Source organism: Branchiostoma belcheri, unplaced genomic scaffold (assembly GCF_001625305.1).
Source record: "Branchiostoma belcheri isolate BF01 breed outbred unplaced genomic scaffold, Haploidv18h27 scaffold82, whole genome shotgun sequence".
Lineage (NCBI taxonomy): Eukaryota > Metazoa > Chordata > Leptocardii > Amphioxiformes > Branchiostomatidae > Branchiostoma > Branchiostoma belcheri.
The window spans coordinates 917,528-942,452 of NW_017804487.1; the positions used below are offsets into that span (position 1 = coordinate 917,528).

The following is a 24,925-nucleotide window of genomic DNA, read 5'->3' on the forward strand; positions in this document are numbered from 1 at the left end:
CATTAAAAAGATATACATAGTTGACATACATGTACAATCGTGTGGGATGATACATCAAGGACAGTTTTTTAAGGTAACGTTATCTGGGGATTGTCTATATATAATGATATCACATAAAATGTTCCCATTGTTCATTATCGTCTATTTCTATAATTTGATTTAGTCTGTGCTTGAAAATTGAGAGTTTTGGTTTACAGTTTGTTATGAAGCATGTGTATATACAATATTTAGCGATAAGAAGACAGTGTGCAAGTGCACTAACATGGCGAGGATTGTCAATTATACCGTAAATAATCATCTTCTCGTCTACAATTAGGTCTTGTTTTGTACATCGTTTCCACCAGTAACAGAATTCTTTCCAAAATTTTTTTGCTTCTTTACAATACAAGAATAAATGTTCAATAGTGTGCTTATCTGTGCAATTGTTACATCGATCCGTTTGTACCAGATTTGTTTTTCTTAGCCAACTATTTGTAGCCAGGTAGTGATGGATAATCTTATACTGAAAACATTGTAATTTGGTTTCCCTTGTAGCAACAAAAGCAGCAGTATAGGCTCTCTCGATGTTGTCTTTACCAATTTTTTGTATAATTTCTGATTCTCTACTTGGAGGCACAACTTGTTTCTGAATAAGAATATCATATAATTGTCTGCCCTGGTATAATAATTCTAATTATAAAACAAGAGTTCAACGATCTCATACCTTCGCCAAATGAAGTTCACCCTTGCAATTGACGATTTATACATTTTAATCATTGATTTCGTAAATAAGTGCCTCATTTACATGGAATATATCAGTTGATCATATAGTCCACCCAAAGACAGCCTCATCTTAACAAAAAGGCTATTATAGCACTTCCACATAAATTATGCAAATGATGTCATGATATAGATAAAATATGTTTATTTATGTTCACCTTCACTTAACTTATAAATGAGGCAAGTATGAAATTCCCAGCAGTTACAAGTTTGAAATTTAAAAAAATTCCATTAATTATGCAAATTAGGTCATAATTTCCATACTCTATATCCTCAGATGTTTATTCTCGTTCTCAATTACATGTCACATGTGTTTCACAGTCCTAATATCGAACAAAGCAGATTCATAGAATTTCCTCATTAATTATGCAAATTACTCCTGATTTGCATGATTTTCATCTGATTATGTCAAGCATCATTTCAGCTACCCACATACCAAAAATCACCATAATCCGTCAACCGTTTCTCGAGTTATCATCCTTTAAAAAAAATTTCAACGAACGCTCCTGCAGTTCCAGAACAAGCCGCTAGGGGGCCCAAGCTCATGTCACTTCTTCCCCACCTTAAGAGCTATCTACCAACCAAAAATTCGTGACCCTAGCATGTCCAGATCGCGAGATATCAAAAGCGGAAGTTCTGCTGCAGTACCAAAAAAAGCCGCCAGGGGGCCCAGAATCTAATCATTTCTAGGTCTCATCAAGACCTACGCACCTACCAAGTTTCATGGCAATACATTTTAAGCTTCTAGAGTTATGCTGTTCACAGACAGACAGACAAACGCTACTGAAAACATAACCTTCTTGGCGAAGGTGATAATAAAATTTTGGATCCCCCCACAATCCCCACATACCGTCATGTACTTTTTTGCCTATTACCAGTAGATACTCTATACCAGACCTGTAAAATATGTCCTCCAAGTATTGAGTCTGTCCTATCCATGTATACGTACATGTAGCTAAATCTATGATCATACTTACCTTTTGATACCTATTAGTATCTCTTGAGAAGAAGTCCCTCCCAGTATGGCCTCTTGGTTCAAGCACTAAGACTGACAGGGCCTGACCACGCTGACACCAACTGCAATTTTTTTGGCCTGTCTACAATAATCATATTTTTTCATGTGACAACATGTATGACGTTATGTATGACGTGATGTTATTTAATACTTACTGAAACATTCATAAATATCATGGAACATGAATGTTTTAGTTTGACTTGCTGATCATGCAAACATGTAGACGTGTAATGTGTATAAGGTCAGGTATAAGTCAATCACACAGTGTAGAAAAAATAGTGTTAACATGTCATAAAATTTTTAACTGCTTTCTTATAAATTTCATGAAGAATATTGAGTCAGACTTCTCTTTATTTCCTGAACATTTAGAACAATGACTAAGTCTTGTAGATTATCACTACCGGCAACAGTTTTCATCAAATTGAATATTATCACTTTATATGTCACAGTAGTCTTGTTATTCTTGAACATACATTTCATGAGAAAATACATTTTATCCCACTACTAGTGATGTTACAGTTTGATACATGAATTCAAAAGGAACAGTTCTATAAAAAAAATCAAAATGATACATATGTAGCTTTTAGCCTCTAAGACATGCTTTGACCGCAATACATTGAATGGGGAAAAATTCATTTTGTGTGATTGCAGGACATGATTATTACAAATTAGTAGGTTCGGGTGAACCTTTGGAACTTCATGCATGTAAGGTTTGTTTGCTTTCTACTAAAAGATTCCTGCTCACCTTTAACTCTGAAACAGAAGATCTGATCCAAATTCAAGCTTAGCAGGTTCTCTTGCCACTGTGCAGTGAGGAAATGATGGGAAGCTGTTTCTCATTCCTGTTCTTTTATAAGCCTTATACTATTAGGTGTTTTTCTAAGGTTTGCTCCTTTTTCATACAGTGTCTGTATGTCATGTGACAAACAGGTTCAAACCAGTCTTACGCAAACTTTGGTAATGTACATTTGGCAGTCAACTATCAGATAATGTACAATGTACAAATTACAATGTACAATGTGCAATGTACAGGGCTCGAAATACTGGGTGCATGTGCACCTTAGTGCACCCAAAATTGGAGCTGTGCACCCAATATATTTCTGTCGGTGGGTGCACTGGTGCTCCCAAATATTTTTGTAGGTATTTTTGTACATATCAAATGACTGTATAATAGCATGCAGGATATTCTTGGCATCAGTGTCAGAAAAATTTTTGTTGTTCTACTCAGTACTTGTTTAAGATTATAAAGTTAGCTCCCATTTCAGATTCAAGCTCAGAAGAGGAGCAGTAAGATCTTTAATTTTTTTTTTATATGGTGCACAAAAAAACTTGTTACGTTGGGTGCACAAGTGCACCAATTCCAAAAAATGAATTTTGAGCCCTAATGTACAATGTACGACACAGTCAACTAGTATGTACAATGTACACAGTTCACTGCCTTGATCTCAATGTTATTGGCTGCACGTTAATTTTTAACATGCTTTTTGCTCCTGTTTTCAGTAACATGGGCCTTAGGCCACACCAATTTAATTAATGTTGGTTCTCGGATTTTTTTCAGAAAAAATATGAAGTGACAGGGCAAAAAAAAAACAGGTCTATAGCCCTAGGCCTCCTCCTATTATAGCCCCAAATGCTACCTTAACGATGAAGTCAACACAAAAGGCTGGCTTAGAATTTAAAGAATGGATTTTGAACTTCATATGCAAACCACTGCATTGATAGATGGAAAAACTGTAGCAGCTACATATAGGATTAAAGGGCTGTTTGGGGCAAAATATAAATTTGAGTTGATTCAGAACCAGATTCTTTTTTTGCAAATCATTAAGTTTGACTACACCTGAACAGTAATTTTCTGTGATGACACACAAGGTTAATTTCAATGCATTGTACGTCGAACAGTAATTTTATAGTTTGCTACATTAAGAGAAACATCAGTTCACTTAGACCTTTCTTTGAATATGACTGTACAGTACTGATATCCACTGTCTTACAAAAACTTTTAATACATTGTAGAACTACATGTGTAAGTTAGCATCATGCTTAGATACCTACAAGACACAAATTACACCTGGTTTGCTTTATTGCACAATATGTCATATATTATTTTACACCATCCTCACTGGAATGAATTGGATTGTTTTTGCATGTCTGTAGGGCATTGATATTAACATAATTTATGCAAGTTTACTGATTGGTACCAAAATGGATTCTAAACTTTATATAAAACCGATTTTCAAATCATTTTTGTATCAGGCAATAACAATATTATTTAGTAATGTATGGTCTGAATAATTAAAAACAGATACAAATTACAACATAGATTTTTTTAAATTCAATTGCCCCACGGGTGGAAAAAAAGATTGTCTCCTTGCGATACTGTCCTTGGTGCTGAAAACATTATCATATGCATACAGGCACATGAAATAACATTGACATATGCAGTTCATGTAGAGAATGTACAATGTATTCTGACGTCTATCCTGCATCTAAATTGTACATTTTGTAACCTACATTTTTCCATGTGCTGGAATCATAATTATTGTTGTTTTTTTTTTTTTTGCTACATTGACTGTTGTCACCTTTGAAAGTATAAAAAGTACTGGCATACTACTCGCTTTCTATATATAGTAGCACGATTCATACTTCCTAAACTTTGAGTAGTGCAGATAAAAGTTGTCTGGTGCACTTTAGTTCCAATGTTCAGTGCAGGTATGCAGAAAAGGCCTTTTTGTATTTCAAGCAAGCCCAGTGTTAAAAGTGATTTTTTATTTAGTTTACCATGTGTGTTGTGTATTTATGTATGGTTACCACAAAATGTTATTCAAACAATTCTATGGTACACAAAATATTTTTTTTTTTCATTTAATATGAAGTTGAAGCAATAGCCTTGGACTATTTACCTTCGCCAAGAAGGTTATGTTTTCGTAGGCGTTCGTGTGTCTGTGTGTGTGTGTGTCAGCACGATAACTCAAGAAGGCTAAAATGGATTGTCTTGATATTTGGTAGGTGGATAGGTCTTCATGAGACGTGGAACTGATTAAATTTTGGGCCCCCTAGCGGCTTGTTATAGTACTGCAGCTGAACTTCCGGTTTTGATATCTCGTGATCTAGACATGCTAGGGTGACGAAATTTGGATGGTGGGTAGCTCTTGTGCTGGGGAAGAAGTGATGTGAGTTTGGTCTCCCTAGCGGCTTGCTCTGGAACTGCAGGGGCGTTAGTTGAAAAATATTTAAAGGCGGATAACTCTAGAACCGATTGATGGATCGTCGTGATTTTTGGCATGTAGGTAGCTGAAGTGATGCTTAACATAATAATATTATAATTATGCATATATTAATGTAATTTGCATAATTAATGAGGAAATTCTATAAATCAGCTGCATTCCATGATAGGACTATTCAAGCTTGTGACATATGTAATTAAGAACGGCAGAAATACAGGCAGATATCGATTATGCAAATGAAGACATAATTTGCATAATTAATGAGAAAATGTTATATTTACATAGTGGTAACTGCCTGGAATTTCATACTTGGGATATTTAAAAGTTATGTGAAGGTGAACATAATTAAGCATAACTTATTCAAATAAGGACCTCATTTGCATAATTTATGAGGAAATGCTTTAATGGCATTCTTTGATAAGATAAGACTGTCTTCTGGTGTAGAATATGATCAACAGATATAATTGATGCAAATATAGGATCCTATTTGCACAATCAGGGGGATTAATCTATAATTTCTTACTCATAAAGGCTAACATCATTTGGCGAAGGTATGAGATCGTGGAACTCTAGTTAAATATTTAATAATCATTCCTGCTTTATGATCATTCTACAACAGATCTACTAACTTAAACTGCATAAAATTATGTTCTATACATTAAACTGTTTTGTAAACAAGACTTGTAAGACATGATAGATAACTGATTAAAAAAGCAACCTACTAATAAGTCCTCTATGTGGTATGTCTTTTGCACTTGTTAATTATATACTGTACAATGTATCACTGCAACTGCATCATCGACATATTCGTTTAAATTGTTGTAGACTTGTACATATTAACAAATGCTTTTTTTCATAGAATTTTAAACCTAACTGTTAAATCTAAAATAGTCAAACAGTATAAAGACCATTTAGTGTAACACACCAGCTAACAGTCTTAACTATCAAGCTGAGTACGTGCATGTATTATGATCCTTGATATGGCCTTAGGTGTAATTTATACAATTTAAGGTAAATAGATGCTTGTCATCAGGAGTTAGTTTTTTGTCAGGGGTTGGTAGTAGGGCAAATGGTCCAGAGCAGCTGCTGGCTCATTTGCATACACAGCTGCAGCACCTGCAGCAGCACCTGCGCGGGGAGGGGGAGGTGGGGGACGCTCATCATCCGGAGCTTTGTTCCTGTTGGGTGGTTTCAGGGCCTTCTTTTTTGCAGGTTGCTTCGGACCTGTGCCCTTAGGTCTGTGTGTGCTTGGTGGCAGTTCTACATCTTCATACAGGTCTAAAGGCAGCTGTGGGACAGCCGACCTCTGAGCATAACTTGGGTTTGTCACATTCTGGGACCGACCCTGTCCTGTCTGACCATGACCACTGCTTACAGTAGCTGTGGTGTTTGTGTTGTTAAAAACAACACTTGTATCAGGACCTGGGGGAGGGTTCTTGGCCCTCCTCTTGCACCAGACCAAGAAAATGGTGATACAAATGAGAAAACTGGCCGCCACTGCACCAAGAACAGAGCCAAGGAGAACAGGCAGAGAGTAACTGGGACCAGAGATAGGGTTACTGTTGCTTTCAGGTTTGTCTGTGATATTCTGTGGTGTCATTGTTACAGTAGAGGGCATGTTTGGTTGGACATCCACAGACAGTGTTTGAAATGTTGAGCCAACAGGACTTGTCACAATACAGATGTACAGACCAGCATCTACTGCTGCCGTAACATCTGTAATGGTCACGGTACCGTTATCTGTCACAGTCACCCTCCCACCTGACTCTACTGTTACATTCAGTCCAGATGGGAGAATGACTGTGACGTCTGGTTTTGGGATCCCTGAGGATTCACAGACCAAATGGAGTGTATCCCCCTCTACCACTAAGTTGTTATAAACCTTCTCGAACCTGACAATCGTGGGATCTTCGCAAGTCAGGTCTTCCGGATTGATATCTTTTAGAAGTTGGCCAGAGTTTCGTGGATTAGTGCAGGTGATCTGGTTTTGGAAGAAAGGAGATCCAGTCATTTTCAGCCTGAAAGCAACCATCCTACAGTCACACTGCCATGGGTTGTTACTGATGTCTACTATAGAGATTGATGTCAGCTTGTCATAGGCTGTGAAGTGAAGTGTTGTTATGTGGTTGTTTTGAAGATAAAGTTGAGAAATTGAGGAAATCTCGGAAAATGCCTTAATAGGGAAAGTTTTCATGTTGTTGCCAGACAAGTACAAGCGTGAGAGACTTCCTATTCCTGTGAATGTGTTTGGAAAGATTTGCAATATGGCATTGTCATACAGCCATAGATCGCGAAGACTGGAAAGACCAAAGAACAGATAGTTTGGAAGCTCAGTGAGATCATTATTGAAGAGGTAAAGGGTATTGAGTTGAGTAAGTCCTGTGAAAGACATTGATGTAACTGTTGAGATTTTGTTTGTGTCAAGACGGAGAGTAGACAGTTTGGGCTGGTTTGAAAATGCGTTGGCAGGAATGTCTGTTATGTTGTTGTCGTGCAGATACAGAGTAATTAGGTCTGGAAGCTGATATGGTACGGTTGGAATGCTGGTTAATTGATTATTTTGCAGTTGAAGTTCTCGAAGTTGAGGCAAGTTTGAAAATGCACCAGACTGAATATGTGTTACCTGGTTTGAATACAAGCGCAAATATTGGAGCTGTGGTAGGTTGGCAAAGGCAGCATTTGGGATGGTGCTGATCTCATTGTCATAGAGACGAAGATAGACTAGTCCCTGAAGATTGGTGAAAGTATTAGGTGGAATAATTTTCACGTGACTACTGTAGAGATACAAGTACCGTAGCTGATTCAGACCATCAAAAACACCTTGTGGAATTGTTGTCAGGTTGTTTCCATATAGCTCAAGACGTTGTAACTGTGGAGTGTGACTGAATGTTCCCACCTCAATGCTACTGATGTCATTGTCATTTATGTAAAGATTTACCAAGTTCCTATACCTTGAGAAATCTAACTGACGTAAAGCGGTGATTTGATTATTTCTCAAGTACAGGGTAGTGATTGATGTTTGTAGGTGCTGAGGAACACTGGAGTAGCCCTGGCGGTCACAGTTGCAGGATGATGATGAACAGCTGCAGGCAGCATCTGTCATGTAAAACAGCTTCAGGATGATGGTCAGAAAAACCAGTATGGCTCGCAGCCTTCTTCCCATGTTGATATGTCACCTGTAAGACAGAAAATCTGATGTAACTTAAGGCAATACTCTTGTCAAAATAAAAACAGTCTTAGACAAGTTGACATTTGTACATGTTTTAATTTAGTACTTAAATTAACCATTACTAATCTTATATTGATTGTAGTGTTGTTAAAATTGGTTGTAACAGTTATAACATCAAAATGTACAATGTTAGTCTGTATGAGGTTGTGCAAAGTCACAGTTAACTAGAGACCATGATCTGGGAGCTAATTAATTACGTATTGCGCCATGTGCTACTGTCTAATACTTCTTCACAGATCGCTGGGTCTGGTGTACACTGTACTACTTATAGTTAGTAAACCCTAGTTATGACATACTACTAGTATTGGGCAGTGTGTAACATAATTAACTTTTTTACATTTCGCATGCGCGCCGAAATGTAATAAGACGGAATCTATCCTTCTTTCTTTGTTTCTTTCTTTCTTTGGTAGTTTGGTAACACTGCAGGCCATGCAATACCTGTTTACTTCTTTCCGGTTTGTGGTGTATGCAATAGACTTGCTGCCATTTTAATCCAGGCATGTTCTTTACAAAAAGAAACTTTATGTAGTTACATGTAGTACTGTAACAGTCTCATCTAGTGACATACCATTGATCGAAGTGTGGTTACATAAGTTTTTAGGCGCTAATTTATTGATCATACTACAAATCTAAAGATGATTGCATAAATTATGTTAATGACAAAAATAATGCCGCATGTCGCTAGATGTCGTTGTTGCATCTACATCTACATGCAAAGTATTATCTACATCTGCATTAAAAGTCCTTCTATGTTTCTCTATTATGTTTGCACTTATACGTTTGCCTGCTGCATTGTTCTTACTCAGGAATGTCAATACGTTTGATACTTACCCTTTTTAAAGACGGGCTTTCATGCTTCAATCATAATTCGTTCATCCTGCTCGGACCTGCCCAATTTTCTCGGATCGGTATGTATACTACATTGTATGTTGCTTAGGCAGTCAGACAATTACGTAATCAGATAGCTCAACGGGTAGCGATGCTGAGTGGCGGTGGCCGGGTTTGCACATAGCGAGTTTGATCCCCGGAGAGGAACTCTTTTTAAATTTTCTCTTTAACAGTTGCTGTTTTGCTTTTAACACTCAAAAACTAATTGTTCAAGTCCCGACGTATGAGTTTTTAAAATTTTCTTTTTAACATCCGCTGTTTTGCTTTTTAACATTAAAAAACTAGGCCTGCAGACATGCCGCATGTCGCTAGATGTCGTTGTTGCATGAAAAGTTCTCGCGAAGTTTCTATGTTTCTCTATTATGTTTGTACTTTTACGTTTGCCTGCTGCATTGTTCTTACTCAGGAATGTCAATATGAAACATTTGTTTTTTGTGTAGCATGTGCTGTCATCAAAATCGTCACAGTGCTGCAGGTTTCAAAATTGCAATTTTTCATCTACATGTATATATGAAGAGTTACATCGTCATATATCAGATGTGTTTTTTTCTTTAAGTGGTCTCGTACCAATTTCATCAACGGGTAATATCATTTCAACAACTTCTACCTCAATAACGGCACTGTAAAACCTTTGTCAGCCAAAATGTCAGCTTTTTTTAAAAGCACTTGTTTTAGTGATATGTGGAGTTTTGATGCATCAAACGTGATGTAATCTAACTTCATTCAGAGGGCATAATAGGCTGGTGTACCATGCACAAACTTTATGACATGATAGCAAATGTGTGTAGTAATTTAACTTCATAAGGAGGGCCTGGGGTGGGTGTATGATGATGAACAATACTGTTTGTTTTACGAAGGCAACATGTGATTTTATATAACACTGTCCAAATGGCACAAGTTGGCAAAGGGCACAGAATTCAGAATTTCACAAATACTGCACAGTGTCTATCTTGTGCAGATATAGATTGAATTTGTGTGTCACCGCACTTACCTTTTTGATATCTTTCGAGGAAGTTGATAGTTCCTGCCAGTAAAGCCTCTCAGCCAGGGTTTAGAGTGTAAGACTGGCACATGTAGCAGCTTCCACACTGTATAATTGTATGTAGGCATCATTTGCATGTTTGTTTTGCTTTTAATCAATATTTTGTATGTGATTTAATAGCAGCAAAGTCATTGAGTCATGGTCTTGTAAGACTGACGAAATGCCTACTATCCTACATTGAGTCATAATTATTATCATGATCACGGTATAAAGTGTGATTAAGTTATGGAACATGAAACACTTCATGAATTCCTTCTGACTTGTTAAACAATATAAAATAATGTGGACTAGTGGTGCAAATTTTAGATTTTTTGTAAAATTTAAAGCATATTTATAATTTATTGATACCACATAAATAAGCACTGGACAAGATAGGTTTGGATGCACCCATATCTGGACTGTTATCTTGTCCAATCGTACAAGGGATGTGACTCAAATTTGTCATATTTGCATTTCAGATCCAAAATACATATTTTTCACAGATTCTATGACTCAATCTACAGTCATGTAAATAATATTTGTACCAAAAGATTCTGAATTTGGTAAGTCCTGCTAGCCATGACTGTATTCCATGAGGAAGTAGTTTCAAAAGATTTAAAAGAAACTCTTCAGTTGTACAAAATTAAGCACACAGCTTTTGCTCTAAAGCAAGAAGGAGCTGAAAGTACAACCAGTGACAATAGAATGGGAACTAAATTTTGTTTTGTGTAATTTTGAAGAACCAAAAATTATAGTACAGTGTAGGTTCGAGGGTACCTAGTACATTGTAGTAGTATGAAACTCAGGTACAGATTGGAGTAATTTCTACAAAAGAGTTAGACTTACCTTTGAAACTGGAATACATTTAGATACAAACTGAAGTTCAACAGGTTTTCTTGCCACTGTGCTGCGAGGAAATAAACTTAAGGGAAAGTGTGAAACTGTTCCTACTTGTAGTTCCTGTTCTGTCAGGTGTTTTTTCCACCGCTGGTGGCTGTATGTAACAAACAACTTCAAACCAGTCTTAAAAGTTAAATATTGACCCAAGGACCATTGTCCTTGGGTCAATATTTAACTTGGTTGTGTTGATAGCCTTGATATCCAAATGCTATTGGATGAATGTTAATCTTTAACGTGCTGTTTTTTCCCCATGCCAGTTCTCATTTCCCGATTGAGGAAACTAAGGCCAGAACAATTTAATTTTTTGGTTCTCAGATTTTTTTAGATGAAATATGAAGCAACTGGGCGAAACAAAATATTGTATAAAAAGAGGTCCAGACATCCTCTTTGGCCCATATGCTACGAATAACCATAGGAGCCATGAAGTCAAGACAAAAGGCTGTGTTAATATTTAAAGAATGAATTGAACTTTTAATCAAACCACTGCATTGATAGATGAAAAAACTGTGACAACTAGGAAGGAAAGGACTTTCCTCAACTGTTGGAGGCAAAATATGAGCATATTTGAGTTGATTAAGAACCAGATAGAATCTTTTTTTTTTTGGAAATCAGAAAAAAAGGAAGAGGCAAATCCGAGAACCAACAAACTAATTTAAATTTGGTGTGGCTTTGTGTAAACACACCAGCTTCACAGGCACACAGCGTGGGGAGGGCGACTTAAGCTTGTAGATTCTTGTGCATACAAGGTAGCAGAACACAGTATTAATGGGCGACCCCCGGGGTCTGTGACGCGGGTATAGAAAGTAGTGCAGCGAATATTCTTGAAGGCTGGGTAGAAAGCCTGATCAGCCAGATGTAAATTGTGCTGTGTGGTGTAGGAATGTATCGGGTTGGAGACTGTGTGATTTGAATTGTGAAGGTTTAAAGTTCGTGTATAAATGCGCTGTATTGTGCAACTGGCTTTCCGGGTGAGTCGGCTGCAGTTCAGGTCACGTCCGTAGAGAGCGATTTAACATGTACGTTACGAGCAGATACGCCGACAGGATTTTTTGGTTTCTAGATATTTTGTAGTTTGTACATTCTTCTCAAACATATTCGATTTTCGTATTTGTGAAGTGCACCCTGCTATAATTTTTACTGCGTCGAAGTGAGTCATCTTGGGGTCCTTAACTATAGAAATCCCCATAGGGCGAAAACTGTGTTCTGCTACCACAATGTATATCACATGTTTTGCCCTCCCTTTTACAACACATTGTGATGAACATGAAATAATCAATTGATTTGCCTCAGTTTTTAATGCTGTACAAATTGTAATTAACACTGAAGTTTTTTTTGCAGGCCCAGTACATACGTGCAGATGCACACTACGCCTCAAGGTGTCTACCCAGAACCTTAGAGAGATGGAGATGGTTTGTGGGGTTGTCTCAAGAAAAGAAGGACAGGCAGCTGAGAGCTGTGACCTTCAGGAGGTGGGTAATCTTCATCATGTGATTTTCAATACATCTGAATTCACCCTGCGTGAAAATTATAATTTTTCTTTCAATTTTAGCAACTGTAACAGTTACAACATTGATTGTACAAAATGTGCGTTCAGAGATATAATTTTGATAAAAATTCTCTAACTGCTTTGAATTGATTAAAATCTTCACATTAAAAGATTGTTTTAAAAATATCATTGTCAGTACATCTCAAAATTTACTCTAACCTGAATATCTAGAACATTTTGCAGTGTCAATTTTTGAAAGGATGCAATTTTTTTCAACAAAGCATGTAACTTAAGGCTGTTACAGTTACTGTACAGTAGTAGTTATTAAGAAGCAAATTGTGCTCTGCTCAATCCAAATCAATCAGCTAATTTCTTCTGTCTGTATATTGTCATTTATTCCTAGTAATGTGTTAAAAGTGCTCAATGAATATTGTAAATCATGCGTTATTTTATATTTTGATACTTAATTTATCAGGGCTCAAAATTGATTTTTGGGAATAGGTGCACTGGTGCACCCAACCTAAAAAGTGAGGTGCACAATAAATTTTGTTTGGTGCACCATATAAAACAGAACCTAATTACAGATCTTACTGCTCCTCTTCTGAGCTTGAATCTGAAATGGGAGCTAACTCCAAAATTGAAACAAGTACTTCAAGGTAGATTTTATTATTTTCTGACACTTCGATGCCAATAATATCCTGCATACTATTAATATACAGTTGATATGTACAAAAATACCTACAAAATATACATTTGGGTGCACCAGTGCACCCACAGAAAAAAATTGGCTGCACAGCTCCAATTTTGGGTGCACAAGGGTGCACATGCGCCCAGTATTTCAAGCCCTGTATAATTATTTAATATTTATTAATATTTATATCCAGAGAGGCTCTACAGGCGAGGTTCTTCTATGGCTGGTGGACTGCCACACAACAGAGTAGGGACCTCAGGCTCATGGAAAGAATGGTAAAAATTACATTCATGCAGCTAAAATCCCTTTTTTTTGTGCACATTAAAGCTGCATTGTGCAACAGGATGATAGAAAGGTTCATTTTCTTGCCATTAATATGTCTCCCATGTTCAATTACATTCTTGTGTTACATTAATTTTGTACATTCTCATATTTTGTGATGGTGTCACAAAAAGGGTGTTCCTTGTGTGGGCTTTTTTTAGTGCCAACCATAAATGTCAGAAAGGGGATCTGCATGACTAAGTCAGTAAATGTTGAGAACTTCTCAAACTTATCACACATTAAAATAACAAGTTAAATCTTCTGATTGCACTTTTTGTTCAATTTTAACCGTTTTATTACAGATTATAATATTCAAAGTCAAATTGGCCGTCTTGCAAAAAAGGCATGCAGGACTCAATTGAAATTGCACTTGGAAGTACTTTGTACAATGTTACACCTAACAGTTGAATACACTTTCTTTCAGCACACACAAATATTACATGACAATGTATCTGAGATAGAAGTCTTTTTGTATTCAATACAATTGGATAATTGGTTCATTTGTTATCAATGGCAACTTGTTTCAATTTGGGAATTTGTTTAAAAAAAGGAAAACAGAAAGCAAATCTGTATCAAACTGCTTAGCTTTGCAAGATTGTTAGAATTTATTGCCTACATTGTACAAGCTCACTGAACAGAATATAGGGATCTACAGTAAATAATTATTAAAATTATGATAATGTTTGATTCTAGGCTATTTTGCATCACAATGGAGCAGTCATCAAGGCCCACCTCAAACTGTGGAGACTCAGAGCAAAGGAAGTTAGGAGAGAGCAGGAGAAAGAGGTAAAAATGGAATTTCTGTTTCTGAATAGAGGATCAAGGTACATGTGATTTCAGGACTGTGACTGTAAAACTGTTTTTTTTTGTCAATTTTCTGTTCTTTTTTCATGTAGTAAGTTGAATCAACTCTTAGACTATCCTGTAGCATACTGATATCTGACTGCGAGGAAAATATGCAATTATGGAAAATGTTTGCTTGTTTTGAATCCTTGGTTCTAGCTATTTATTGGTGTTAAACCTTTTTAAATAAATGCTAAGCCTTTTTAAAGGCTTAGCATGGTGACCAAAATGTGCTAAAAAATGGCAGTAAATGTCAATATCAGACATTTTTCCTCATATGGAATACTTTTTGTTTTGCTGACCAGAAATTGCATTTATTAGTTGCTTTCAAGTTTCTACAAGTTAGGCCATGTTGATTTGATTATAATAAAAATTATGGATGACATCCGCGTCCATTTCCAAAAAAATGTTTTCGTCCATAAAGTAAATTGTACAAAATGAGTGAATATACATGTATGTCGTATGTTGCAAAAAAAAAAGTATTGAAAAACGATACTACATATCATGGAATGCCAAAATCAATTCAGGAAAAGAAGAAAATGTAAAGAAATGAAAAGGAAGAGTCTATTATTATCCTCTATTCAACCTTAATGACCAGATAGATTTGATAATGAAGGAAACTTTTTTTGGAACACTTATTTTTTTTAATTCGCATGCTCGTTTCAGTTTCCGAGTTCCCAGAGGATGTCATCCATATAATCAAATCAACATGGCCTTGTTTAAGCAACTGTGTACTTGAAAAGCTCATGTCCCATGTACTGGTTGACTGCCAATGGGTAATATTTACTGATATCAACACAGATGTCCTTGATGCTGAGTCCAATAAGACACATGGAGATGAGACATTTAAGCTTAAAAGCCTGAGTGTTGACATGTTGTAATTATTATCGCTGATTGTGACGTTGTTTTAATTGATGACTGTCCTTGGTGCTGATCTGCTATCTCACACAAAAAAAAAGTTATAATACAGCTTTAGATAACTGAAATTCATTGAAAGGGGTCTGTATCAGTCAGTAAATATTGTCATGGGGCCACACCAATTTAATTTGTTGGTTCTTGGATTTTTTCAGGAAAAATATGAAGCAACAAGGAAAAAAAAACAGGTCTAGGCACCCTATTATAGCCCCAAATACTAAATAGGAGCCATGAAGTCAACATAAAACGATGGGTTCATTTTTAAACAATGAATTTTGAACTTTTAACAACCCCACTGCATTGATGGATAGAAAAACTACATGTATATATCAACTAGGACGAAAAGGACTTCCCTCAATTGTTGGGGGCAAAATATGACCTTTTTTTTAGTTGATACAGAATCAGAATCTTTTTTTTTCAAATCAGAAAAATATCAAGAGGCAAATCTGAGAACCAACAAATTAAATTAGTGTGACCTGAAAAATAATCAGTTCCATCTTCTGATTTTACTACTACAACAGTTACTACTCTAGTAAAAAATGTTGAATTTTAAGTGTTTTAAAACAGATTACATAATTAAGTGAAATAAGCTGATTATATCTTGCAAACAAGACATGCACGCCTCCATTGAAGTTGCATTTGGAAGTACTATAACAGTTACAGTAACTGTTACAGTACATATGTATTCAACATTAACAGTTGAATACTAGTAATATCAAGAACTAGAGTTCCCCGATCTCATACCTTCGCCAAATAATGTTAATCTTTATGAATGACATATTATAGATTATTCCCCCCCTGATTTAACGAAATAGGATCCTAATTTTAATGAATTCTATCATTTTATCAATTTCTCAACCAAAAGACAGTCTTATATTAACAAACAATGCCATTCTAGCATTTCCTCATAAATTATGCAAATGAGGTCCTGATTTGAATACATTATGTTTAATGATGTTCACCTTCACTTAACTTTCAAATACCACAAGTATGAAATTCCAGGCTGTTATCATTACATAATTATAAAATTTTCTCATCAATTATGCAAATTAAGTCCTCATTTACATAATCAATATCTGTCTGTGTTTCTCTCGTTCTCAATGACCAATGTCACAGGCTTCAATAGTCCAACCATGGAATGAAGCTGATTTATAGAATTTCGCCATAAATTATGCAAATTACATCCATATTTGCATAATTGTCAAATAATTATATCAAGCATCACGTCAGCTACCTACATACCACAAATCACGACGATCCATCAACCTGTTCTTGAGTTACATTGAGTTGAATATTTTCAAACAGATAGCCCTGCAGTTCCAGAGCAAGCCGCTAGGGGGCCAAAACTCACGTCACTTCTTCCCTAGCACAAGAGCTACCTACCATCCAAATTTCGTCACCCTAGCATGTTTAGATCATGAGATATCAAAACCGGAAGTTCAGCTGCAGTACCGTAACAAGCCACTAGGGGGTCCAAAATCTAATCATTTTGAGGTCTCATCAAGACCTACCCACCTACCAAGTATCAAGACAATCCATCAAGGCCTTCTCAAGTTATAGTGTTTACAGACACACACACACATACACGAACGCCTCTGAAAACATAACCTTCTTGGCGAAGGTAATTAATGTAACTGGTGGACGTCCCAACTACTGAGTACAAAATGTACCTAGTAGTACATGTAATACCAGCCCAGAAGAGAACAAGAAATAGCCATGCCTTCAAGTACCAGAGTTATCAACCAAGGATTGAGGTGTTCAAGTTAGAATTCATTCTTTCCTAGATCTATAGCAGAGTGGAACTCGCTGTGACCAAGTACAGTAAGGGCATTGTCATTCGATAGCTTTAAACAATGTCTAGAGTTAGATGTACAAGGGTTGGGTGTAACATGTCGTTCGGTGTAATGTAGCCAGCTGCCGCCACGCCGTGTGCCTGCAAAGCTGGTGTGTTACGCCGAAGGGCGGTTATACTGGCTATACAGATATAGAAGCTGGTGTGTTATGCCGAAGGGCGATTATACCGGCTATACAGATACAGATTGTGTACTTGACTTGAACACACGCAAAGGATGTCCTTGGTGCTGATCTGCTATCTCACATTGATGAATGTATATTAAATTTAAATATTAAACTTTCCAATCTCAGGAGGTGGCTGTACAACACTATAAGTACCATCTCTGTCTGAAGGCTGTTCAACAGTGGAAGGACTTCACACTGGAAAGCATCACCAGGTAAACTGGAAAAAAAAAACACACACCTTGTATTGGATCTGTAAAATAGATACAGTCCATCTTGTCTAACAGGACCACCGCGGAAACCAAGGAAATGTATTCTTAAGTGGTCTTTTTATAAAAAATATACTTTCAAATTGACAAGATCAGGAGACACACAACTTTCAATGTCCATAATTCGTTTATAGATAATATTAAAATATGTTCAACCTCATTCAGTCAAGACATTCATGTTCATTCCCTATAATTATACTGAGAAAAAGGAGTTGTCATGGCCTGATAGTAGGTTTATAGAGGTGGTCGCTGGTGGAAATTTGACTATAGCTTAATGGAAAAAAAATGAAAAGAAAATCATTAACAGTGATATTTGCGAAAATAAAGAACGTCAAGTCAGTTTTACCTGTACAGTGTTTTTGGTGATGCCTCTGGGACAGAGGTGTTTTTGAAAAACCTTAAACAGCCTTCAGTTTAATTCTGGACTTCCAGTTTAATTTGGGACTACTTCCCATATTAACTTTACATCTACATGTAGATGGGCTGATATTATAAACTATAGGTAAAATGATGTTAGAAATATGTAGTTAGCCATCCAGGACCCCTTTGGGATTAACCCAATTCTTCTGTAGAATTCTAGAGCTGTAGCCAGAATTCTGCAAAATTCTGGGAACTGCAGCCAGAATTCTGAAGAATTCTGTGCAAAATTCTACAGAATTGGGTTAACCCCCAAGGGGTCCTCAATGGCTGCTACATATTAAATTAATAATATTTATTTCTTAGTAATATTTACTTATACATACACATTTAGTTTACAATATTGGTCCATCTAGATGTAAGGTTGCTGAGGTATGGGAATTAGTCCAGTATAAAACTGACAGTCCAGAATTAACTTGCCCCAGAGGCATAACCAAAATCACTCTTGCAAGTAAAACTGACTTGACGTTCTTTATTTTGGCAAATATCACTGATAATGTTTTTCTTTTTACTTTTTCCATTAAGCTACAGTGACAAACTTTCACAAGTGACCACCTCTATGTCTGGCCATGACAAAAGCTTTTTCTCAGTCCTAAATTAAACTGGAGGCTGTTCTTACCACCACAATTTCAGACAAGAACAGGACAGACTGGCTCTCCGGCACCAGTACAGAAGACAGTTGAGAAGAGTGTGGACAGGCTGGACACAGTACCTGGACTACAGGAGGTCCAAACTGCAGAGGAAAGCAAGAGGAGACCAGCACTACCAGAAACACATCCTAGGGAAAGTCATGCAGGCTTGGAAGGTACAAAATGATTGTACTTCTTATAACCCACTGATTTCTAATATACTATCATTTTTACCTCCATGAAAAATGGAGGACCTGGTATTGTTTTTAGCCTGTCTGTGTATCTGTGTATCTGTCTGTCTGTCTGTGTGTTTGTATTTCCGCACATTTGCAGTCAGCATAATTAATGAGTTACATGTTGAAATGAAGCATGACAAAGGAGAGGAATTTTACACGCAAAATATTGTCATTTAAATTCAGAAAACCATAAATTAAACTAGATTATGCTAATTACGACCTCATTTCCATAGTCAATGCGACAAATAAAACAAAAACTCATATATTTCATGAAGGTATGAGATCTACGAATTCTTGTTTTTGTGTTGGTTTGGGTTTGAAGTTTCAAATTTTTATGGTGTTTTCTGTTAAATCTATCTAATATGTATAGCTGATGATGCCCCTATATATGAAGCAAGTTTAAACTGTAATTTTCAACACAAGAAATTGGACTCACCCAAATTTTCAACTGTACAACTGTTACAGTACTCCTTTGTCAAGGAATGAGCAATCCCGCTTCCGCGACGTCACGCAGATAACACACGTGACTCCGTGAGCAGTGGATCATTGGTCACAGAAAAACTTTACAGTTTTAAACTTGCTTCAGAATGATTTCTACCAACACAGATGAACTTTCAAGATAAAGTAGTACTACGTAATGCATTGTAGTCAACATTGAAAGAAGGATGTCATTACATGCATCTGCCAAGAAAGCAACTTGGGTTATATATTTAAAAGAAACTTTTACATTTTGATTCCACTGAATTACTCAAGCTACAATATCTGTATAGCCAGTATAACCTAGCCTGGGTGCCATTCCCAGTAGTATATTCGCCAGCTCTATAACTGGGTCTGGACTTGATGACATATGTAGCGTCTGGAGTCTGGATATTCGTTCAGATTTTGAACGAGCGCGCTGATTGGTCCTACTCGTCTAAGTCCTTTTTGGGGTATGTACATATTAGGTAAGGGCCGTTCGGACGTCCGAACGGCGACGTTAGCGTCCGTTCGAACGTCCGAACGCCTTATCATCAACATGTCCGACGGCGAACCGAACGCTAAAGCGCACATGATATAGCCGTAGTCAGTCTTTCCGCGATAAATCATCAACATGGCTGACGCACGAGCCGCTCAGCTCAGGGAGGTTGATGTTGACCTCGCAATCACGTCCGTTTTGGACGATTTAGACGGAATATCGTCGCTCAAAAATGAGCAAAAAGATGCATTGAATAATTTCGTTCGTGATGTTTTGGGCGTCCTACCGGTAAAAAAAAAGAACGCACCGAGAAAATGAACACTCGCGAAGATCTGTGTTTACAAAACAACAAACATCACTTGAATAATGCAGGCGCGCCATTGGCCGTCGCCTCTGAGGCTCACCCAATCAAATGAAGCCCCGCTAGCGCTGCTCGGGCTAGCTCATTACGTGACGTCATCACCAATCGTTTCATATGTGATCAAGTCCAGACCCAGTTATAGAGCTGGCGACTATACTACTGGGGATGGCACCCAGGCTAAGTATAACCGCCCCTCAGCATAACACACCAGCTATGCAGGCACGTGGCATGGTGACAGCTGGCTACGGCTTGTTACACCTATTAAGTACAATCATGTAGTCTCAGCATGTTCTACATTGTGTAACTCTAAGCATTTTTAGACCAGATACCACTGATACACCAGATACTTACTTGGCAAATGCATCTGAGGAAGAAGACGATTTTAGTCTGTATGTACATGTATGTACAACACATTGCTATGATTTTAATGTAGCCAATAAAAACTTGATGTGCCATTATACATTAAATGTTTTCTACACACAGTTGTTTCATGGGCAAGCCAAGAGAGTCAACGCACAGGTTCAACAAAGAGTTCACAATCACAACATTGTCACTCTCAGGTAACAGTATATGTTTGTCACAGTCTGTTGTGTTAAATTTTCATCATTATGCAAATTTTGTGTATCTGCATAGGCAGACTGAGAATAAATACCCTTAGTTTGGCATAACACACTATCTTCTATTCTGTATACAATGTACATGTACATGTACATGTAGCTTTAAGCACATTTGTACACATTAATTTTCCTTCAGCATAACACACCATATGCTACAGTACATGTATCATTCTGTATCTGACAGTGTATAGCCTTACGTTATTTTGTAACTGCCCTTCAGTGTAATACACAGTCTTCTGTATCTGTTTTTGTATAGCTGCACTTCGACATAACACACCAGCTTCTGTAAGTTGCTAATATTTATAATTGTTGATATAACTGCCCTTTGGCATAACACACCAGCTTCTGTAACATAATTCTGAATCTGTATAGCCAGTAAAACTGCCCTTCGGTGTGTGTAGTGGGTATAACTGCCCTTCAGTGTACTACACCAGTTTTAATGTATAGTATTACATGTAGCCGGTATATAACATACCAGCTTTGCAGGCAGGTGTTATGTTAGCAGCTGGCTATATTACACCAAACGACCCATATCACCTGAAATGCGGTCTTTCTTTTTTTAGTTGGGCACTGGCAACATGGCATGAGAATGTGAGGACAGAAAGACAAAACCAACACAAGGAAAGCCAAGCTCAGAAACACAGGGAAAGGCAAATGATGAAATTGGTAAGGGACAAAATATGAAACATTTCAATCTTTAAATCAACCTGTATCTTTTTTTAAAAGGTGGACAGGTCAAAATATTAAATGCACTTCGGCAGCTTATTGTTATTATCAAGTTGAACGTAATTTCTGTGTTTGTTTCGAATAACCAGTAAACTGCATTTAGGCATAACACACCAGTTTTGTACATGTAAGTAAAATGTACAAGCTGTGAAGACCAGAACCGTAAGGTTTGAACCACATCACACTAGGAATGACTCTTACTCTTTTCGATAAGTGTGATGGGTTCTTTAACATAGGGTGTGGCTCTCCACAAACCCTCCATTTAACGTCCTATCCGAGGGACGTCCCTAACCAACCGAGGCTAGGTACTCATTTCCACCTGTGAGTGAAGTGAGGAAAGTTGACTGTAAAGTGACTATTCTTAGAATGCATGCACAAGATCAGTGACATGGTAGGATTCGAATGCAGGACATCTTGGTTCTGAGCTGAACACGCTATACTGATTATGCCACACGACCCCACTTATAATAAGTGAGTGTAAATTTGCTCAGACTCTGATTTCTTTGGTGAGAAATCTTGGCTGTTTTGTGTTTAGGTTTTCAGGACCTGGCATGAGCACTCAGTGATGCATGCTTACAAAAAACAACAGACTGAACAGAGAGTTACAGAAGCAAGGGCTAAGTTGGACCAAGGTTTGATTCCTCTTCATGCTAAGAGGATTGTATCTCATCATCTGTTCTTTTTTTTCATATTCTTGCAATTGAAATTCGTACATGTACATGCAATATGTAAGTACAAGCTGCAAAGACCGGAACTGTAAGGTTTGAACCACTCACACTGGGAAGGATCCTCTACCTATTATAATGCAATGATTGTATTACACACGATTAGCCACTCTGTGTCAAAACCCTGTTGAGTTTACCTCATGAATGAAATATTACATGTACATGTATGCCAAGTTTAGAAATACTCAAACTTAATTGTGATAAGTATCCATGACATTGTATTTCATGTGTAGTAACATGTATTTGCCAATTAACAATTTATATATAGAAAAACCTATAACATTGTAACCGGTGCAATGCAATTTCGTATACTAGACTGAGTATGCCATGGGTTTAGATCTGGACTTTTAAGTGTGTATTTGCTGAAAAAAATTTTAACATTCTGCAATATTGCAGAACATTGAAAAAAGTATGTCTACCACTGAATTTAGAATGATTAACATTGTATTTCCCTAGTTTTAGAATTTTAGATAGCAAAGAAAAATTCACATTCCTCATGAAACTTGATAACCCTCATACTATAAGCTCCATCTGTATGTTCTTACATACAAATTACTGTCTTAAGAAGCGAGAAGAAGCAGAACCTGTACATATGTAGTTTTGCTATAGATATATTTTAGTCTACCATTGCTATTTACCATGACCTGTACTTAGTTTGCAATGAGCAAAAATGTACAATAAAGGACTCTTCAATTCATTCTTTCTTCACTTGACCTTCCAGCAAAGCTGAGGAGAATGTTGACCACATGGGTGCAGCATCATGACATGTTGAGGCAGGACCAGAGGCAGGAGCGGACAGCAGACCTGCACTACAGACAGCACTGTCTGCACACTCACTACCACGCATGGAGACAGTTTGTGGCACTGTGTCTCAGAAAAACAGTACGTACATTAGTGTTGGAAACACCTGTCTGCAGTCTGCAATCTGCAGTTAGATTTTCAAGATTGCAGAAGAAAAATTCATACAATCTGTAATTTTGCAGCAGGAAAAATTGGCACTTAAGTGGGATTTGGCACTCCTGGCCCTAAGGACAGACAACACTGAAATTCTTCACTTATTTGCATCAACCTTGTCTTGACTTGTCTATCTTTAATGTTGCTTTTTGCACTTCCAAAATTTGTCTTCACTGATTTTCATATTAATCAATAGTTCATGCTTATAAACCTGCAAGATTGTAGTATAGAGGCTTGTGTATTTGCAGAAAGTATTTCCAAATTGCAGAACAAAATTTTGACTCTTCTGCAATATTGCAGAGCACTGAAAAAAAGTATTTCGACCACTGCACATATAGAATACAACACGGGGTATTCCGTATCGACTGAGGTATCAGCCCGACCGCGGGTCGGATCGCCTGACGGCTGCAGGCCGGAGGGAGATCCGACTCGCGGGAGGGCCGTGACCGAGCGTAGTTACTATGTAGTACTACAAAATTGTAAAAAAATCAGCGTTATTCAGCTTGGTTGACTTGTGCACTGGCTGCAAGGCTGATTTTATTAATAAAACTTGAAACTTGATGCGGAATCTTCTGTTTGTCATACCCACCCAAGAAAACACGCCTTTCAATTCAAGATGAGCCAAACGTTGGTGCCACTTAACTCTAAAATGTAGCAACATCAATTCCAACGTCCGGATTCTGTATTCAAATTTTGGAAAGGGGCACATGCGGTTAGGGCGATATGCGTTAGAACCGTTTTATGGAAGCTGTGGAAGCGTTAGATAACGGGTTCTGGACCGTACTTTACGGTATGGTCTGGTCCGGAACCCTTTATTGAACGTTATCGTGGCCCGGGTATGATATAATGCTATATATAGTATTAGGCCACACCAATTTAATTTTGTTGTTTCTCGAATTTTTCAGAAAAAAAATTACAAAAAATAAAAACAGGTCTAGGCAGTATCATACATGTAGCCCCAAATGCTACCATAGGAGCCATGAAGTCAACAAAAAAGGCTGGGTTCATATTTAAACAATGAGTGTAGAATATAAACTGGGAATATAAATCTTAAGTATTTACAAATATTTGAACTTTGGAAAAAAATGTCAGCACATTGCAATTTTTTCCAAATTGCTATAATTTCTCAAACTGTTTGAAATTAAACGACTATCTTTTTAAAATAATTTTGTTTTGACTTTATGACAGCTTTTGAAGAGGCAGTCTGAGTGGCTGTGCAGGACTCGGCTCACAGCAAAGTTTTTCCATCTCTGGAAACACCAGGTACAAAGTAGATACATACATTGTAAAGTTAACAGTACTAGTTTAAGAAATGCTGCTTGGTGAATATACAAGTTTAATTACATGGTGTACACAAGTTATGCAAATAGTAATTGTCATAAAGCATTTGGACTTCTGCTGACCTCTGATTATATTTCTTAAAATTAATGTATAATTCTATTTCAGTCTACAAGATAGTCTACAATAGACTGAACAGCCCAAAATTTCTATCATTCCTGTCCTTGGTGCTGAATTACTAACTAGCAGTTTACGCCCCTAAGATTTGTTCATTTTCAACTTTTGAAAGGGTTAATGATGGAGTTTTGGTGTGTCTAGCACTAAACAGTATTACTTAACTATACTCTGGTTAGCCAGAAATATTTATTTTTTGTTTAAAATCATGTCACAGTTAAAGTTGGCAAATGATGAAATTTGTATTTCATCATGATTTTAAGTTTTATCGAACAT

At 37.1% G+C, this 24,925-nt stretch overlaps 2 protein-coding genes across 3 annotated transcripts in view; one reads left to right on the forward strand and one right to left on the reverse strand.

Annotated features, from left to right (window-relative positions):
• Positions 1-11,146, reverse strand: part of LOC109486675 (leucine-rich repeat and immunoglobulin-like domain-containing nogo receptor-interacting protein 2) — a 19,332-nt gene extending 8,186 nt beyond the window's left edge. The window contains exons 1-3 of one of the 2 annotated variants that reach the window (XM_019790559.1): positions 10,983-11,146; positions 10,107-10,203; positions 6,115-8,174 (exon numbers count right to left, since the gene is read on the reverse strand). In XM_019790559.1, the coding sequence (XP_019646118.1) occupies positions 6,115-8,161 (2,047 nt within the window). In that variant the 5' untranslated portion in view covers positions 8,162-8,174; positions 10,107-10,203; positions 10,983-11,146. Of the gene's footprint in view, positions 1-6,090; positions 8,175-10,106; positions 10,204-10,982 lie in introns of both variants that reach the window. The other variant, XM_019790558.1, reaches the window with a different exon arrangement.
• Positions 1-24,925, forward strand: part of LOC109486644 (protein SFI1 homolog) — a 42,615-nt gene that overhangs the window by 10,905 nt on the left and 6,785 nt on the right. The window contains exons 4-11 of the mRNA XM_019790501.1: positions 12,375-12,505; positions 13,407-13,488; positions 14,228-14,320; positions 17,426-17,523; positions 18,628-18,799; positions 20,659-20,735; positions 21,356-21,458; positions 24,386-24,460. Coding sequence (XP_019646060.1) covers positions 12,375-12,505; positions 13,407-13,488; positions 14,228-14,320; positions 17,426-17,523; positions 18,628-18,799; positions 20,659-20,735; positions 21,356-21,458; positions 24,386-24,460 — 831 coding nt within the window. The remainder of the gene's footprint in view (positions 1-12,374; positions 12,506-13,406; positions 13,489-14,227; positions 14,321-17,425; positions 17,524-18,627; positions 18,800-20,658; positions 20,736-21,355; positions 21,459-24,385; positions 24,461-24,925) is intronic.